The sequence below is a fragment of the Mobula hypostoma genome, chromosome 14 (genome assembly GCF_963921235.1).
Source record: "Mobula hypostoma chromosome 14, sMobHyp1.1, whole genome shotgun sequence".
In the NCBI taxonomy this organism is placed as follows: Eukaryota; Metazoa; Chordata; class Chondrichthyes; order Myliobatiformes; family Myliobatidae; genus Mobula; species Mobula hypostoma.
Window position 1 is genome coordinate 32,270,425 of NC_086110.1, and position 19,898 is coordinate 32,290,322.

Here is a 19,898-nt window from a genome sequence, read left to right on the forward strand (position 1 = left end):
AACACTGTCATTATTTTTGACCCCTATTAGGCAGGGGTACACTTTAGTGTAGTCTGGGGTGACGTACATTTTATATATTTTTTGGAACACTCTACCACTCTGACTTTTTTTGGAACTCTCTTGCTCTTGCTCTCGCTCTCTCTCTATCGCGCGCGCTCTCTCACTCGTGGTCGCTCTCACTCTTACTTGCTCTTTCGCGCTTGCTTTCTTGCTCTCACTCTCTCTCGCACTTGCTTTCTTGCTCTCATGCTCTCTCTCGTGGTCGCTCTCACTCGTGCTCGTTCTCTCGCGCTTGCTTTCTTGCTCTTGCGCTCGATCTCTCTCGTGCGTTCTCTCACATTCGTTCTCAAAAAAATCAATTTCTGGGACATTGTATATAATTTGCGGGCATCAGGGAGCCACTATTTATTTGCGGGAGACTCCCGGAAGTTCCGGGAGAGGTGGGATGTCTGCACTACTGTCTACACATCCATTAGTCAAGCATCTTGGGGATTTGAACACTTAGTATCCAGGTGTGCACGTCAAGATCACTGGCACACTCTTAATGGTGAATCTGTTAAAAATCTCTGCCACGACCTGATGCCAAGCATGAATTTGCCGAGAGTTCCCAGTATTGACACTGAGGAACCTGTTCACTGATCTCGCACTTGGTGATGCACATCTTGGTGTCATGATGTGAACCCAAGGCTAATGAATACTGCAGACCCCTCAAACAAAGCAGCTGCTGACTTAAGAATTGATGCATACATTGACATGAAAGGCAAGCAAGCTTATCGAGTCCTCTTTCAGGAAGGCGTTTAAGACTAGAATTTTAATGCAGGTAAATCTGCCTTTCTAGTCACAACTGCAGTTTCATGCTGTCACCCTACTGTCCTTCTGATTCCCAACACCAACCCTTCACCCCACAATGCTGACCAGATCATATAGCTAACCCCTCCCTTCCAGGCTCTGTTTAGTTGCACCTCAAATTCTCCTATCATTTATAATGACTAAACTCCTAAACTCAGCCGTTCTTCAATCCCCCATGCAATATCCTCTCCCAATGCTGCCACATCTAAAATTACCCCTCTCCAGATAACAGTCTTTCTCCCCTCTATTCTTCCTTGAGTCCTCAACACCAATCTCAGTCATCTCCCTGTCCTTTCTACCCTCCCTTAACCAGTGAGAGCAGTTTGAGGTAGGATCTGACTTGATGTAAAAAGTAGTAGTTAATGGATCATTTGGCGCATGGCCAAGTGGTTAAGGCGTCGGTCTAGTGATCTGAAGGTCGCTAGTTCGAGCCTCAGCTGAGGCAGCGTGTTGTGTCCTTGAGCAAGGCACTTAACCACATATTGGTCTGCGATGACACTGGTGCCAAGCTGTATCGGCCCTAGTGCCCTTGGACAACTTCGGTGGCGTGGAGAGGGGAGACTTGCAGCATGGGCAACTGCCTGCCGGTCTTCCATACAACCTTGCCCAGGCCTATGCCCTGGAAACCTTCCAAGGCACAAAACCATGGTCTCACGAGACTAACGGATGCCTATTTTTATTTTAAAAGATCATTGTCTTGACACTTCCATGTGATAACTCAACTGTATTGTCATTTACAGTCTTACAGCATGAAAACAGGCCCTTCAGCCCAATTAGTAAATGCTGACCAAGATGCCCCATCTAAGGTTGTTCCATTTGCCAATGTCTTATCTAAATCTTTCTAGTCCATGTATGTGTCTCACCATCCTTTAAAAGTTGTCATTGTTTAATTTTCCCCTTTGCTTCCCACAAAATCCGCAACTGTACTATTTCAGGCCCTGAGTTCTACCCTGAATGCACTTCATGGCTTCCATTACTCCAAGACCTCGATTAAGGCTTTATGATGCTGAAAACTTTAAGAAGTATCCCAACAATAGGAGACATTGAGGAACAGCCAAGCCAAGTCTGGCAGTATAAATATGATGCTGTATGAGTTGACCACACTGCAGCCTGTGTAATATTATCACTGTTTTCATTACTCAGATGTGTTCTCTACTTGATTTGGTCAATAATGATTTTACAACTGCTGTATAATCTAATTTTAACCTGTGAACGGCATTTGAATGTACAGATACCTTAGTACTGAGTAATAATCACACAAATTACACTACTCTCAACTTTGAAAAATTGTTGGGAATGCTTTATCGTACTTCTTGTTCACAATCTCTTCAAACTGAAGTTTAGAAATTGAGTCAACAATGAATTATTTTCTTCTGTGAACATTTTTCCCTTTCTTATGGGATGGAGAAAAAGTTGAGAACATGCCATCCTCACCTGCTGTTTTTTCTTCACATCCAACTGCATCCTGATTTGGATACAACTCAAGGTATCCTCATAAGTCTGTTCCAGGGCACGTTCCATTGAAAACTTATGAAAAAAGCCAACCAAGCAACCACATAAAAATATCACAGCGTTGGAGATCAACTGGAAGACCAAAACAACAGTATCAGGTCTACAACTAAATCAACCCCGGATGGCCCAATTCTTCTCCTATGTCTTGTGGTCTTATGTCTCACTTCTGTAACATAAGAAACATCAAACCATATGGCATCTTGAATTTCTAAACTTTACTGGACCTGATATTACCTTTCTGCTTTAAAAGTAAAGCGAAACTTTATTTTAATTTATGTAAGAAAGTTCAGTGACTCATCGGGTGGAGGAAGAAATGTTCTACACTTTATATCATTTTACACGTTTTATGTTTGGCAGGTGGCGGCCAAAGTAAATGCAGTAAACCCCCACTAGCATTTACAGAGAAATTTAATGATTTCACTTAGGCCTGATTTGGCAAGTTAACTAAGCTCTGGTCTCATGAGGAGTTGGGCTGGGAGAGCATCTGCCAGTTCATCTGCAGAGAAGAGTTAAAGTAAGCACTTAAAGAAGAAATGAGTACCCAAAATGTTGTGGCTTTCTGAATCCCAAAGCTGCTGAAGATCATTGATATGGTCATGTTTCGTAAGTCATTTTCTGGTCAAAGTGCAGAAGGCTATGACCTATCTCCTCCCACCTTCTCACTTCATCCCCCCCCCCCACCTATCAGCTGCCACTTAGTACTCCTTCCCTTCCCGCCATCCAATGTGCAAAGTGAATGACAAACAGCATTCATTATCATTTGCACAAACTTCTCCTGTTCAAATGAGGCCCAGATGACTGGTGAAACAGATTGTCACAGGAGGGTTGAGGCCTACTTTTGCATTAAAGGACTCTGCCCTATTGTTAAGTCCAGTGTAGATATGTTCACTTAACTGTGCAGTATTATTGATTGCCTCTGCAGTCCCACGATCATTTTTTAAGTTTCTCTCCTTCTGCCACATCCCATAAAATTTCCCTATATTAAGTGTTGCAGGTTATCTGCCCAAATGCCCCATCAGCTTCCTGACCTCACCCATTATAAAAGGAGCAATCCCACATAAATCATCACTGAGTCAGTCCTCAACCCCACCAAATACTCTACTCTCCGACCTTGACAACTATCAGACTGGAGTTATCAAGGATTAATGGGAGGCCATCAACCCTCACGTGGCCCCAAGAACCATATCATTGTCCAGCACAACCAAACAAAAATAAAGAGGGGAGAAGCTACATTCCGAGAATAAACACTTCATATGTTCTATCTAGGCACATGACACCGACAGTACCAACATGACATCCTGGGTGACTGAGATGACACAGAAGTTGACAGGCTCAGGATGACAATGACCTTCACCTCTCCGGTCACTGCAGTGCAGGCATACCCGTGTGGCAGACTGTGACAGAAAACCTTCCTACTGCCTGAATAACCAACTGAAGGCAGAGAGTTGGAATGAATGGGTGTTTCACTGGTTGACTCTCAGTGGTTAGTGGAGTGCCAAAGAGGTCGGTTCTGGGCCAGCATCTGTTCATAATATACATTAACGAGGGGACCAGGTGGAGCACATCTGCATTTGCTGATGATGCTAAATTGAGGGGAAAAGGAAATTGTATAGAGATTACAGAGATTGTACGGAGAGATACAGATAGCTAATTATCTATCATATGGAGTACACTGTTAGCAAATGCAAGGTCATCCACTTTGTAAGGAAAAACAGAAAATCAGATTATTAATTAAGTGGTGAATGATTGCAACATGCTGTTGTGCAGAGGAATTTGGGAGCGCTTGTGCATCAGTTGCAAATGTTTGGTTTACAGATGTGACTAGGTTATGAAGAAGGCAAATGGAACGTTGGCCTTCATTGCTAAAAGGATTAAATTTAAGAGCAGGGTAGTTATGCTGCAATTATACAAAGTACTGGTGAGCTCACACCTGGAGGACTGTGTGCAGATCTGGCCTCCTCACTTGAGGAAGGACGTACTGGCTTTAGAGGAGATGCAGAGGAAGTTTGCCAGTTTGATTCCGGAGTAAGGAGAGATTGAGTTGCCTGGGACTATGTTTGCTGGAATTCAACTTACAGAAACATATAAAATCATGAAAGATATAGACAAGATAGAGATAGGAAAGTTGTTTCCACCAGAAGGTGAAACTCAAACGAGGGGTCATAGCCTCAAGATTTAGGGGAATAGATTTAAGCTGGAGATAAGGAGAAACTGCTTTGCCAAGAGAGTAGTGAATCTGAGGAATTCTCTGCCCAGGGAAGCAGTAGAGGCAACCTCAGTAAATATACTTAAGACGCAGTTTGATAGATTTTTGCATAGCAGGAGAATTAAGAGCAATGAGGTAAAGTCAAGCAGGTGAAGCTGAGACGATACCAAGATCGACCGTGATCTTATTGAATGGCAGAGCAGATTTGACAGGCCAGGTGGGCTTATCACTGGAGATTTAACATTGATCTCTGAAGTAGCTTGGGGACCACTTTCCTAACCTAAGCTTCTCTACCCCTCCTCCCCCCAGCAGCTTAAGATATTCTTTTGAAAGGCAACTTGAAAGATTGCCAACCTAACCCGTTAGCTCAGAATTTGATCTCTCCATAGATGCTGCCTGATCTACAAAGCATTCCCAACATTCTCTTCTTTCATTTATGTATGTTATCCTTGCCGCCTGGTTGTCCTGGAGAACCAATGATTGGAGCACCCACTTTTAAAGTTAAGTGAAATGACTCTGAGCTCAAGCAGAAACTGCCATCAATGGTCATCCTGTTTTCTGAATTCAGAGAATAAAATTATGTGCAAACCCAACTGACAACTCTACGGGCGATTTGTGATCCTTTAAACAGGGCAGATGCAGAAATGTCTCCTGCAAAGACTTGGCACAGCCTACACTGCATTAACAGTAGTTCCTGAAGCAGCTTGACAGCTGTCAGTAAGACATCACACAGGGTCAACATCACTGGGCTTTACTCCACTCGCTGCACCCACATTCAGCATTCCCATTTTACTCTTTTAGTTCCTGACTGGGTAAGACGACTGATTTTGCTCTCCAAATCAGCTTAGACTTGAATTTCTGGTCCCCCGAGATAAATATAACAACCTATGTTTCATTCGACAACGTACAATAAACTTAACCTTCCACTTGTGATAAAATGACATTTTATCCTACCATATAAATAGGTCTGTGTCTAGACATACACTATACACTTGTTTGTACTCTTGGACACATTGGTTAAGGCTCATACAGGGCTTGAGGTTTGTGGCTGACATTTATACAAGGCATGAATCTTTTAGTTTTATTAATAATTTAAAAAAAAGCAAAATAGATCCTCTACAGTCTCAGTTTTTCTTCTCACCAATAAAATTCCACTTTGTTTACTTTGAATTGAGTATGTCATAAAATGCTTTAAAGTTGTTAACATAGATCAATGCCATTAGTTTGTGGGACGCATGAACCAACAGAGCAAATGGTTAGAAAAGAAACAGCAAAGAAGGAAAGAAGAAAGCTGTTCTCCATAACACTAAAGAAAATTAAGATCCTTTTCAAGAAGTAATTAAGGCAAAGTTTAATCTTTAGATTCATTACTATTTATTTCAATTTACTTATGCCTTACAGAAATACATGATAAATGAGTGAAATTTTAAAATATACAAGTCCGCAATTTTGCTAAAACACTAATAAAAAAAACAAAAAACCCAAACTGAATCAAAAGCTTTATATATAATATATCCAAGAATGCAAAGAAATGAAAGAGTCTAGTCACAGAAACTATTTGTATGATATAATAAAGTATTACTATGTTCCACTTAAATACGTTTACCACAGAAATTATATGATTTTTCAAAAAGATAAAAATTTACTACATTTCTTAAGGTGTGGAAAGTAAAAGTAAGTTTATTATTATTATGTACATTGCAGCATCCTTCCTCTTGTTTAAAATTAATGAAACAATGATTATTACATTTTACCCAATTAAAAATAAGGTTCTGATTCATACCTGGAGGTGGTCAAAAATCAGGGTCACTGTTCAGCACAGTTAAAAAATTAGTAAAGGAGACTCACCTGATGAGCAAGGTAGATGGGTGGTTTAGGTGCAGTTGAGAGATAAATACTGAGTGTAACTAAATGAGAGACAGACGACAGGAGACTGGCAATGATGGCATCCCGCATAGATAATGGCAGCATTGTATATAAAACAAAGACAATGTACAAAAAGAATGGCACCTTAAAGAAAACAGAAACTATCTTATTGTTTAAATTTGTAACTTATCCTCACCCACAAATTGTACATTCCCAACAAACATAAATATCTTTACATCAAAATTCAGCCTTTAAAATGCATCTTGCTGATCTGCAACCGTGAAAGCAAAATTGAGATTTATTAGTATTTAAAGAGTACTTCACAATTTTGCTTCTCTCCTCTCTGAACTCACATTTTATAAATAAAAAGCAGTTCTATCAACTGACTCAGGAGACCTGCTTCCCTAACTTTTGAGCGGAGTTCAAAATACCGATTTTGCAGTACAATCGTCACTACAGTAGGTATTTATTTATTTTGTGGATCAATGGAAAAGTGGCAAATGCACAGGCCCTGCCAAGTGGATCCTCACACAACCCTTCGAGATAACACAGCAGGCATTTGAAAATAAAACAGATGAAATTTTGTACCTTCCACCTACAGAATCATAAACAGACATTGCATAGCTCAGCATGCTATACAATCACTTAGAAACTTCTGAGACCTTTCAAATAACCTTGTAATGTACAGTATGAGCTTCCCTGGGCAAGCCCAGCAGTCATTTTGTTGGAACTTTATTCGTGGTCAAATTGTTTGAAGAAAGAATGTTGATCATGACGCAAATGTGGTCTTCTTTGTAATTCTTTTGCTTCAGTAAGAATCAGTTTGACAGCTCATCCAAAGGATGGCCCTTTGGTAATGCTGTACACACACTCTACTTCAAGAATGGGACTTACTGATCAATCAAACCAAACTGATGCTACAATAAAATGAACAGAATATTCATGAGAGGCAATAGCATCAAATTTCTTTTAGCGTTCTTCCAATCAGAACACCTTTTGCCAAAATTATCAGGAGAAACTTTGCTGAAATTCTAACCCTATTAGTTTACAGATACCACCATAACTGAACTTAAAAACTGAAATGAGTCATACCTGGTCCCAAGCAGAGATACTTTCACCAGTAAAAATGAAAATATACCCCATGGTAAGAAGGCAAAGCCAAATAAACAACGCAAATATCTTCATGCATCTTTGAAATAACGACTCAATGAAGACCAGAACAAAAATGACTACAAATATCCCCAGAGCGGTGCATAATGTAACAAAAAAGCGAAGATGATCCAGAACTGTCTGCATGAGAAAAAAAATGAAACATGAATGGGAAATACAGATGACCCCTTTCATTTCTGTGTAAAGTTATTCACTACTGTGCATTCATGAAATCATTGAAGAGTGCAAAATGAACTTCAGCTCACATCAAAGTACCTAATCAATTTTCAGTAATTCAAAGAATTATGTAACATGCAGATTTACAGTTAATGTCCATATTAAATTTCCATATATTAATAATAAAAACTTCCAAACTGGCTAATCAGCTTTCAGAATTTGACAAAATATTCATCATTAATAAATTCTTACAGTATAACATTTTACAAATAAAAATAATATAAACCTCTATCATTCTTTTTTGAAACAAATGATTATATTAAGTTATTCAATAAAATCAATTCAGATATTATACAGTCTTATCATTTTACCTTGTCTTCTTATAATGACACAGAGCTAATCAGGCCCTTGCTGGCTACATGGAGTGGAATTCACTCCTCCTTCTCATTTCCCTGTATCACCCGAATTTATTCTCAAACACTCATGATCATCCTTTTCATCATTTGATGGACACTCATCTTTGATTCCTTCTGCCATTAATCAACACAGAGGGGAAATTTATAGCAGCCAAATAACCTACCAGCACATCTTTGGGATGTGAGTGGAAAGAGGAGCCTTCAGAGAAAACCCAAGGTCCATATAATACGCAACATACATAAAAGTTGCTGATGAACACAACAGGCCAGGCAGCATCTATAGGAAGAGGTACAGTCGACGTTTCGGGCCGAGACCCTTCGTCAGGACTAAATTACAGTCAACATTTCGGGCCATCCCCCACCAGGAAGGTCTCAAAGCTCTCCGTTTCTTTTTGGATTCCAGACCTAATCAGTTCCCCTCTACCACCACTCTGCTCCGTCTAGCGGAATTAGTCCTTACTCTTAATAATTTCTCCTTTGGCTCCTCCCACTTCCTCCAAACTAGAGGTGTAGCCATGGACACCCTTATGGGTCCCAGCTATGCCTGCCTTTTTGTTGGCTTTGTGGAACAATCCATGTTCCAAACCTATACTGGTATCTGTCCCCCACTTTTCCTTCGCTACATCGACGACTGCATTGGCACTGCTTCCTGCACGCATGCTGAGCTCATTGACTTCATTAACTTTGTCTCTAACTTTCACCCTGCCCTCAAGTTTACCTGGTCCATTTCCGACACCTCCTTCCCCTTTCTATATCTTTCTGTCTCTATCTCTGGAGACAGCTTATCTACTGATGTCTACTATAAGCCTACTGACTCTCACAGCTATCTGGACTATTCCTCTTCTCACCCTGTCTCTTGCAAAAACGCCATTCCCTTCTCGCAATTCCTCTGTATCCACCACATCTGCTCTCAGGATGAGGCTTTTCATTCCAGGACGAAGGAGATGTCCTCCTTTTTTAAAGAAAGGAGCTTCCCTTATTCCACCATCAACTCTGCTCTCAAACACATCTCTCCAATTTCACGCACATCTGCTCTCACCCCATCCTCCCGCCACCCCACTAGGAATAGGGTTCCCCTTGTCCTCACCTACCACCCCACCAGCCTCCGGGTCCAACATATAATTCTCCATAACTTCCGCCACCTCCAACGGGATCCCACCACTAAGCACATCTTTCCTTCCCCCGCTCCATCTGCCTTCCGCAGGGATCGCTCCATACGCGACTCTCTTGTCCATTCGTCCCCCCCATCCCTCCCCACTGATCACCCTCCTGGCACTTATCCTTGTAAGCGGAACAAGTGCTACACATGCCCTCACACTTCCTCCCTCACTACCATTCAGGGCCCCAGACAGTCCTTGCAGGTGAGGCGACACTTCACCTGTGAGTCAGCTGGGGTGATATACTGCGTCCGGTGCTCCCGATGTGGCCTTCTATATATTGGTGAGACCCGACGCAGACTGGGAGACCGCTTTGCTGAACATCTACGCTCTGTCCGCCAGAGAAAGCAGGATCTCCCAGTGGCCACACATTTTAATTCCACGTCCCATTCCCATTCTGATATGTCTATCCACGGCCTCCTCTAAAGATGAAGCCACACTCAGGTTGGAGGAACAACACCTTATATTCCGTCTGGGTAGGCTCCAACTTGATGGCATGAACATTGACTTCTCTAATTTCCATTAATGCCCCACCTCCCCCTTGCACCCCATCCGTTATTGCCTATCCTCTGGGCTTCCCCCCTCCCCCTTTCTTTCTCCCTGGGCCTCCTGTCCCATGATCCTCTCATATCCTTTTTGCCAATCACCTGTCCAGCTCTTGGCTCCATCCCTCCCCCTCCTGTCTTCTCCTATCATTTTGGATCTCCCCCTGCCCCTGTCAAATCTCTTACTAGCTCTTCAGTTAGTCCTGACGAAGGGTCTCGGCCCAAAACGTCGACTGTACCTCTTTCCATAGATGCTGCCTGGCCTGCTGCGTTCATCAGCAACTTTTATGTGTGTTGCTTGAAATTCCAGCATCTGCAGATTTCCTCATGTTTGCATCCATATAATATGCTAGTCCCTGGAGATGGGAGGCAGTACCCCTACCTGCTGCAACATGAAGTCATCCCAAAAGACAGAATAAACATTCCTTTAAAAATTGTTTTTTTTTCCCTCATTAACCTCTTCCTAAAATCACAGGAATGCCCGCAGTTTAATACCGTTTGCATAAACCTGTTTTCCATAACGAGCGATTCTTAGAGAACAGAAACTCCCTTATTTCAAGGTAGTACTGACAAAACATTAGCCATAGACAATAATTACCTAGTTTACTAATTTTCACTTTTTTGTAGATTTGAGTGGATTTGTACAACAAGGAAGTTTCAGAACAGCAGCACTAAGTAACATTCTTCATCTTCAATACAGTAATTTGTATATATTTCATCTTGAGATTACAGCATTGGCATCTGAATATTCAAAACCCAAGCAATCACACAGCGGAAAATAAGTCATTCAGGCTATTGTGCTAATACCACCGTTCTGCTCTCCCTGTAATATCTATTTTTCTCTCTAATATTAAATTAATTATTGAAGTTGGTTCTTCTACCTTTCTACACAATGATGTCCATGTCGTAAATTGTTTCAGGATTTTCAATAAATCTTTCCAATGTTAGTATGCTTGTTACAAGCTGCTTGATATTCCACTAACTGCTTATTTATCTCGGTGTTAACTCATATAGGTGGACTCCCAGAGGAATCAGCTTCGTGAAGAGTAAAACAGGCAAAAGTACTTGGGAAAGGATTTGTTCTTCCCGCCCTCAAGATCTTTCTGCCAAAACTTTAATTTAGAAACTGATTGTTGTTAATTCCCTATATGATTTGCTGAATTAGCATTATATGCAGCCTCTTTATTCACTTGCATTTTCATCCTTCTTTTAACAAAACATTTATCTTTCTAAGTGTTGCCCAGGAATCTTAACTTCCTTATTACAACTTGCTAAAATCCCATCTTTGACATTCCACTGTAAATTTATGTAGCTAAGTTCATAAAGTCAACCAACTCCAAACTCCAGACTTCTCAAAGACCAACACTCTCTTGCAGGTAGTCACCTGCCAATATCTAGTTTCAGTGACTATGGTCATAACTACATATATTCATGCTCAGTGTCAATGTATCTTAAGCAATACGTGGCATGATAATACCATGAAAAACAGGAAGGCAGATTGTAATACAGCAGTTAACTTGTAAGCAGCAAAACTTCACAGGCAACTGTGTGACTATAATCAGATAATTACGTTTTTGTAATGCTGTCTTGAGAAATTAATTATTGTTCAGGATGCTGGAAAAACTTTCTTAATTGAAATCGTGCCAATGGAGTCAACTTTAATTCAAGGAGCACCTTTGGGTCCCCTTTTTCATATCATTTCTTGAAGGAATGATGCACAGTTTATAGGGCTTAATTTTTTATCTCAGATTTCAAAATATATATATATGTGTATGTGCTCAAGTGTTTGGGAAGGGACCTGAACCTATAACCATCTGACTTAGAGACAAGAGAGCAACCAAGCAAGCCACGCCTAATGGAAAAAACAACCCATAATTTTCTCAATCCAAAAAGCCTACATTACATCTTATAATTACACTGAATCCTGTCAAATCAAAACTTTAGCACAATGGGTTAAGCAAATTTTGTCCTTAGCAACAGAGTCTCTGTTGGCATTAACAGTTCATAGAGACACGTATTTAAAAACATACAAATGATTTATAATTTTCTCCTGGGTACAATATTTTTCTACAAGTGTAGCCTCAGCACTCAGATATCAGGCTCAAAGTTCCAGAAAAGCATTGGTAAACAGTTATTGCAAAATCTTCTAAAATGAAATACCTCATTTTCCCTTTCCCACCTATGCTCTGTGTCAAAATACAATACAAAGAGTACTTTTTAATAGGTTTATCCTATAAGTGTTCTTCATTATATTCTTAAGAGAATAAAAGATGGTGCCCCAAAAACCCATGGAAAATGAAGGATTAAACTAATACAATTACCAGCAATGGTTGATGAGCGTACAAAGGACTTTTAGAAACATTCGTATATTGCATTGTTTAATCTACCCCCCCCCCATAATCTACCCCCATAGTGATGCAACAAAATTAAATGATTTAATTATTGATTTTTTTGCCCAACAGATTTTAATGAATTCTGGTCTGACGACAAACACTGGCATCAGCTTCTGTCACATGTAAATATAAATAAAGGCTACAAGTAACAATTATGAAATTTTTAAAACTGAACCTGTAATTACACTTTCATTAAAAATTGCAACTGAATTTCAAATTCACAATGGTTAGAATCTATTTATTTGTTTTCAGCAAAATCAGAATTTATTGCCCATCCCCAGTCACCTTTGGCAAGTTGATTCCAGATCCATATCTGGCATTTTTACTTTTATTTATTTAAACTACAGTGGCCCTTTTGGCTCTTTGAGTCATGGTGCCAGCAACCCACCAAATTAACCCCAGCTTAATCACAGGACACTTTGCAATGACCAATTATGATGTAGTTAAAACAAGTTACCCTATTGTATTTTTAAAGAGGAAGCTACAGGATTTTCCCCAAACCTATTGAAATATTAAATAGTACATTTTGTTCCAATGGTGCATGACTTGCCAGGGAGCATGTTCCTGCGCCCATAGTAGATGCAGAGGGCACAATATTGCAAACATGGTCTTTGACCCTTGATCCAGTCCCATTTCTTAAAATGAAACTCTAAGTGAACAATATATTCAGAACTTAGCTTTTAAATTACAGTCCATCAAATAGTTAATGAGCCCCATGTTAAAACAACACTGATACTAAAAACCAACATTAAAAAACAAAAACAACAGGAATTCTGCAGATGCTGGAAATTCAAGCAACATACATCAAAGTTGCTGGTGAACGCAGCAGGCCAAGCAGCTGCTCAGTTACTTACAGTGCATAGACGAAACATTTTCAACTTACCAGTTCAATGACAAAGAAGATGACAATCAGGGCTATACAAGCCACAGTAATAATCAGCAGGAAAAGAAAAACAAGAGGGAATTGCTGGGTTATGCAGAAGTAGGTCTCAAAGAGTGAGTCTGTTCTTCGACGAGTCTCATTTTCATTAATAAAGTACTTCCCTCTGGACGGCATTGTTTATAATTCCAAGTTTTCTTCTTTAAGGTGAGACCGGCAGTTGGCAGCTCAGGGCTCCCTGTTAAAGGTATTTTTTATTGTCTGGCAAAGAAGGCTGTTCATTCATTTGCGCTCTGTCTAGTGCTTTCTCTTGTGATGTAAAAAAGAGAGAGTGGGGATGGGTTGGGGGAGGGGAGGGATGGTGGTAGGGGAGTGGTCACTCTTCCCAGTCTGTTCTGACGTTCCAACCCACCACGTGCACTTCATCAATTGTGCTGAGCATGATTTTTCAGTTTAAAATAATCTTTTTTCCTTTTACGTGCTTCTGAGTTATCCTTGCCAGACAATTATTCTTCTTAACATCCGGGAATGGATATTGACGATGTTCTCAAGTGGCATCAGTCCTACGAGGAATCCAATAAGAGATAAAGGGGTTAAAGAGAACCATCCACATGTTTCACTTTACTCAGTGTGCTTCCGTTAACCTTTCCTTTGTGAACCGCACATGTGTTATGTACCTGTCCTTTCAAATCCTCCACTAGATTTCTTCAAAAATAACATAAATATGCAACTACAGTATCTTATCTTCTGGGATCTATCAGATATTTAACTTATTTTTAATGTAGGCCTCTTGAATGGAATAATATTGTATATGCAGATCAACAAGATTTCTCTACACTTGAACTGACTCAGCCACGTTAGGCTAAAATATTCAAAGTCTTCCCCAATCTATAACAGAATTGCCTATTCTGAAACTTCATATTAGGATATAAATTAAAACGCAATTGCACGCTTTCTCATTATTGGGGACAGAATGTGTGTTAGCCCTTACACATTTAATTACAAACAGTTCCATGGTAACAGCAAGGCATGGAGAACAATGAACATTTAGAGTTGGTAAATATATTTAAAGAGCAATGACCAACAATTTGAGTGGATGTTTCAATGAACTCTTTTCAGCACTGCGGAAACTGTGGTTTTGTGACAGTAGCATGAAGAATAGGATTCTGGTAACGAGGGGTGCCAGAAGAGAAGAATAAATTGAGCAGAGCATTTTCATTACTAAATTACAATCACCATGGCAGTCTCTGACCCTCCTTCAGAGAGAACAAACACAAACGACAATACTAGCACTGAATTCAGAATGACATCAGAACTGTTTCAATCACCTACATATACAGCTGTATTCCTTAAGATTAGAGAGAAAATGTGAACAAAGTGGATCAATTTGTATCCATTAGGAAGAATTCTAACGCAAACAACAGGAATTCTGCAGATGCTGGAAATTCAAGCAACACACATCAAAGTTGCTGGTGAACGCAGCAGGCCAGGCAGCATCTATAGGAAGAGGCACAACTAGTCTGACGAATCTAGTCCTGACGAAGGGTCTCGGCCTGAAACGTCGACTGCGCCTCTTCCTATAGATGCTGCCTGGCCTGCTGCGTTCACCAGCAACTTTGATGTGTGTTGTTGTAGGAAGAATTCTAAGTTTTGTTTCACTACAGGAGTTTAGCACCAAATACAGAACTAGAACTATGGATGACAAGTAACCAAGTAATTCAAGAGTGAAACTGTATTTTGTACAACTAACCCAATACAAGATGCAATGTTTCATTTACATCACAGGATGATCATCTGAGCTACTCTACAAATCAACAGCAGTGTGCTTGCTCTACCAAGGAGTGCAGTAGCAATAGCAACTGTATCAAATAGCCATTGTTCTGCTTTTGTATTAATTACACACAAAGAGGTAACTTCAACCTAATTATGCAGATATTTGTAACTTTGGGCCAAATGTCATTTTATGGATAACATCATCTCTTTGTCATTCTGAACTTTCAATTTCCTACTCAATTATATCAGAGGGATCACCAGGGTTCAATCCTTTGCTAAATCCCATTTGATTTCCATGTTTGTTTTTTTAACAACATCAAATCAGGAAACAAGGACCGAAAGAAACTGCAGAAGGTTGTAAATATAGTCAGCTCCATCTTGGGTACTAGCCTACAAAGTACCAGGACATCTTCAGGGAGCAGTGTCTCAAAGGCAGTGCCCATTATTAAGGACCTCCAGCACCCAGGGCATGCCCTTATCTCACTGTTACCACCAGGTAGGAGGTACAGAAGCCTGAAGGCACACATTCAGTGATTCAAGAATAGCTTCTTCCCCTCTGCCATTCGATTCCTAAATGGACATTGAACCCTTGGACGCTACCTCACTTTTGCACGATTTTAAATCTATTCAATATACATATACTGTATGAAGTATACTGAATAAGATTTATTTATTACTCTATTATTTTATTTTTTTTCTTCTTATGTATTGCATTGAACTGCAGCTACTAAGTTAAGATTTCACTTTACATGCCAATGATAATAAATCTGATTCTGATTGTGTTACTTTGAACCAGGGTGTAAAACACAGTAGTACACATAATACACACATCATGCAAAAACACACAAGCCTCATTGACATATATGAACACTGTACCTTCCCCAAATCTGAGCAGATCACAATGCTTGTCCAACACTCAGGAATATCTTCTGCTTCATCATTAGAAGACAAAACTCATTGCCTTGGAACCTTGCTACATCCTCTGTCCTGTATCCACCAACTCTGTGCCTCATCATTCGGCCAAGAGTGAGGATGAATCTCAGCATGTCTAATCTTGGGATTCTGTTTGATACCGAACCTAGATACTGACCACATATCTATACCATCACCAGTTTCAGACATCTTTTGTCTTTGTGTCAGATAATGGGGTGGTTCTCTTTGTAAAAATAAATGAAATCAAATCCTTGAGAAAGAAGTGATATAAACCATAAGACATAAGAGTAGAATGAGGCCATTTGGCCCATTGAGTCTCCTCCACCATTCAATCATGGCTGATCCTTTCTTCCCCACTCCCAATCTTTCTTCCCATAACTTTTGATGCCATGTCCAATCAAGAACCTATTAATCTCTGCCTTAAATACACCCAACAACCTGGCCTCCACAGCTGCCTATAGTAACGAATTCACCATCCTCTGGCTAAAAAATTTCTATGCATCTCTGCTTTAAATGGACGCCCCTCTATCCTGATGCTGTGCCCCCTTGTCCTAAACTCCCTCACTATGGGAAACGTCCTTCCCACATCTATTCTGTTGAGGCATTTCAACATTTGAAAAGTTTCAACGAGATTCACATTCATCCTTTTAAATTCCAGCAAGTACAGACCTGGAGACATCAAACGTTCCTCATATGATAACCCTTTCATTCCTGGAATTATCCTTGTGAATCACCTCTGGACCCTCTCCAATGCCAGCACACCTTTTCTAAGATGCGTGGCCCAAAACTGTTCACAATACTCAAGGTGAGACCTCAGCAATGCCTTATAAAGCCTCAGCATCACGTCCCTGCACTTGCATTCAAGACCCCTTGAAATGAATGCTAACATTGCATTCGCCTTCCTCACCACTGACTCTGCCTGCAAGTTAACCCTTAGGGTGTTTTGCACAAGGACTCCCAAGTCCCTTTGCATCTCAGATTTTTGGACTTCCTCTCCATTTAGAATACAGTCTGCACGTTTATTTTTACTACCAAAGTGCATGACCATACATTTTCCAACATTGTATTTCATTTGTCACTTTCTTGCCCATTCTCCTAACCTGTCTAAGTCCTTCTGCAGCCTACCTGTTTCCTCAACACTACCTGCCCCTCCAACAATCTTCATATCATCTACAAACTTGGTAACAAAGCCATCTATTTCATCATCTAATTAATTTATATACAGCATAAAAAAGCAGTCCCAAGACCGACCCCTGCGGAACACTACTAGTCACTGGCAGCCAACCAGACAAGGATCCTTTTATTCCCACTTGCTGACTCCTGCCAATCAGCCAAAGATCTAACCACTTGTAATACCATGGGCTAACTTGGGAAGCAGCCTCATGTGTGGCACCTTGTCAAAGGCCTTTTGAAAGTCCAAATATACAACATCCACTGCATCCCCTTTATCTATCCTGCTTGTAATCTTCTCAAAGAATTCCAACAGGCTCATCAGGCAAGAATTTCCCTGAAGGAAACCATTTGACTTTGCCCTATCTTGTTCTGTGTCACCAAGAGCTCTGTACCTCATCCTTAACAATTGACTCCAACATCTTCCCAGCCACTGAGGTCAGGCTAACTAGTCTATAATTTCCTTTCTGCAAGAGTACAGTGACATTAGCAATTTTCCTGTCCAATGATTTTTGAAAGATCAATACTATTGCCTTCACAATCTCTACCGCTACCTGTTTCAGAACCCCAGGGTGCAGTTCATCTGGTCCGGGTGACTTATGTACCTTTAGGTCTTTCAGCTTTTTGAGCACTTTCTCCCTTGTAATAGTAACTGCACTCACTTCTCTTCCTTCACAGACTACAACATTGCTAGTGTCTTCCACAGTGAAGACTGATGCAAAATACTCATTTAGTTCATCTGTCATCTCCTTATCCCTCGCTATTATTTCTCTGGCTTCATTTTCTAGCAACCTATATCCACTCTCATCTCTCATTTATTTATTATTTACATACTTGAGGCTTTTACTATTCACTTTGATATTTTTGCTAACTTGCTTTCATATTTCTTCTTTTACCTTCTAATGATTCTTTTAGTTGCTCTCTGTAGGGTTTTAAAAGCTTCCGAATCCTCCATCTTCCATTTTGCATTGTTGTATGCCCTCTCTTTTGTTTTTACATTAGCTTTTGACTTCCCTTGTAGACAACAGTTGTACTATTTTGCAATTTGAGTATTTCTTCGTTTTTGGAATACAGTATATCAATATCCTGCACCTTTCTCATTTTTCTCAGAAATGCATGCCATTGCTACTCTGCTGTCATCCCTGCCAGCAGCTCCTACCAATTTACTTTGGCAACTCCTCTCTCATACCACTGTAATTTCCTTTACTCCACTGAAATACTGCTGCGTCAGACTTTACTTTCTTCCTATAAAATTTCAGTTTGAACTCAGTCATATTGTGATCACTGGCTCCTAAGGGCTCTTTTACCTTAAGCTCCCTAATTGTCTCCAGTTCATCACATAACACCCAATCCAGTATAACTGATCCTCGAATAGGCACAATGACAAACTGCTCTAAAAAGCCATCTCATAGACATTCAACAAACTCACTTTCTTGAGATCCATTACCAACCTGATTTTCCCAATTGTCCTGCATGTTAAAATCTCCCATGACTATATAGGATCAGAAGACACAGAATCCTTGTGGGCAGAGTTAAGAACCTGCAAGGGTAAAAAGACCCTGATGGGAGTTATATACAGGCCTCCGAAGAGCAGCCAGGATGTGGGGTACAAATTACAATGGGAGATAGAAAAAACTTGTCAAAATATGTTACAATAGCATTGGAGGATTTCAATATGCAGGTAGATTGGGAAAATCAGGTTGGTGCTGGATCCCAAGAGAGGGAGTTTGTAGAGTGCCTATGATATGGCTTATGGTTGAGCTCACAAGAGGAAAAGCTGTTCTAAATAGGGTGCTGTGTAACGAAACAGAACTGGTTCGGGAGCTTAAGGTAAAGAAGCCCTCAGGAGGCAGTGATCATGATATGATAGAATTCACCCTGCAGTTTGAGAGGGAGAAGCTAAGGTCAGATGTATCAGTATTACAGTGGAGTAAAGGGAATTACAGAGGTATGAGAGTGGAGCTGACCGAAGTTGATTGGAAGGGCACAGCAACAGTCATGAGGGCACAACAGCAATGGCTGGAGCTTCTGGGCAAAATTCAGAAGGTGCAGGAAAGATACATCCCAAAGGTGAAGAAGAGAGGATGATGCAACCATGGCTGACAAAGGAAGTCAATGACAGCATAAAAGCAAAAGGAAGGGCATATAATATAGGAAAAAAGTGGGAATTTAGAGGATTGAGAAGCTTTTAAAAGCCAAAAAGGCAACTAAGAAAAAGCCATAAGGAGAGAAAATATGAAATATGAGGGTAAGCTAACCAATAATATAAAAGAGGATACCAAAGTTTTTCAGATATATAAAGAGTAAAAGAGGAAAGAGTGGATATCAGACCACTGGAAAATGATGTTGGAGAGATAGTAACAGCCTGAATAAGTATCTTGTATCAGTCTGCACTGTGGAAGACACTAGTAGGAAGCCAGAAATTCAAGAATTTCAGGGGTAGAAGTGAGTGTAGTTGCTATTATTAGGGAGTAGGTGCTTGGAAACTGGGAAGGTCTGAAGGTAGATAAGTCACCTGGACCAGATAGGCTACACCCCAGGGTTCTGAAAGAGGTAGCTGCAGAAATTGTGCAGACATTAGTAATCACTAGATTCTAGAAAGGTTCTAGAGGACTAGAAAGTTAAAAACCTCACTCTTTAGGAAGAGAGGGAGGCAGAAGAAAGGAAATTATAGGCCTGTTAGCCTGACTACAATGGTTGGGAAGATGTTGGAGTCAATTATTAAGGATGAAGTTTTGGCTTTCTTGAGGCACATGAAAAAATAGGCTAAAGTCAGCATGATGAAATCCTGCCTGATAAATCTGTTGAAATTCTTTGAGGAAAAAACAAGCAGGATAGACAAAGGAGAGTCAGTGGATGTTGTTTACTTGGA

General features: G+C 40.3%; 1 protein-coding gene across 4 annotated transcripts in view; it reads right to left on the reverse strand.

Moving 5' to 3' along the window:
- adcy7 (adenylate cyclase 7) overlaps positions 1 to 19,898 on the reverse strand; it is a 155,561-nt gene that overhangs the window by 57,832 nt on the left and 77,831 nt on the right. For all 4 annotated transcript variants that reach the window (XM_063066894.1, XM_063066898.1, XM_063066895.1 and 1 more), the window contains 4 exons: positions 13,154 to 13,713; positions 7,526 to 7,723; positions 6,416 to 6,577; positions 2,284 to 2,433 (listed from right to left, as the gene is read on the reverse strand). In XM_063066894.1, the coding sequence (XP_062922964.1) occupies positions 2,284 to 2,433; positions 6,416 to 6,577; positions 7,526 to 7,723; positions 13,154 to 13,327 (684 nt within the window). In that variant the 5' untranslated portion in view covers positions 13,328 to 13,713. The remainder of the gene's footprint in view (positions 1 to 2,283; positions 2,434 to 6,415; positions 6,578 to 7,525; positions 7,724 to 13,153; positions 13,714 to 19,898) is intronic.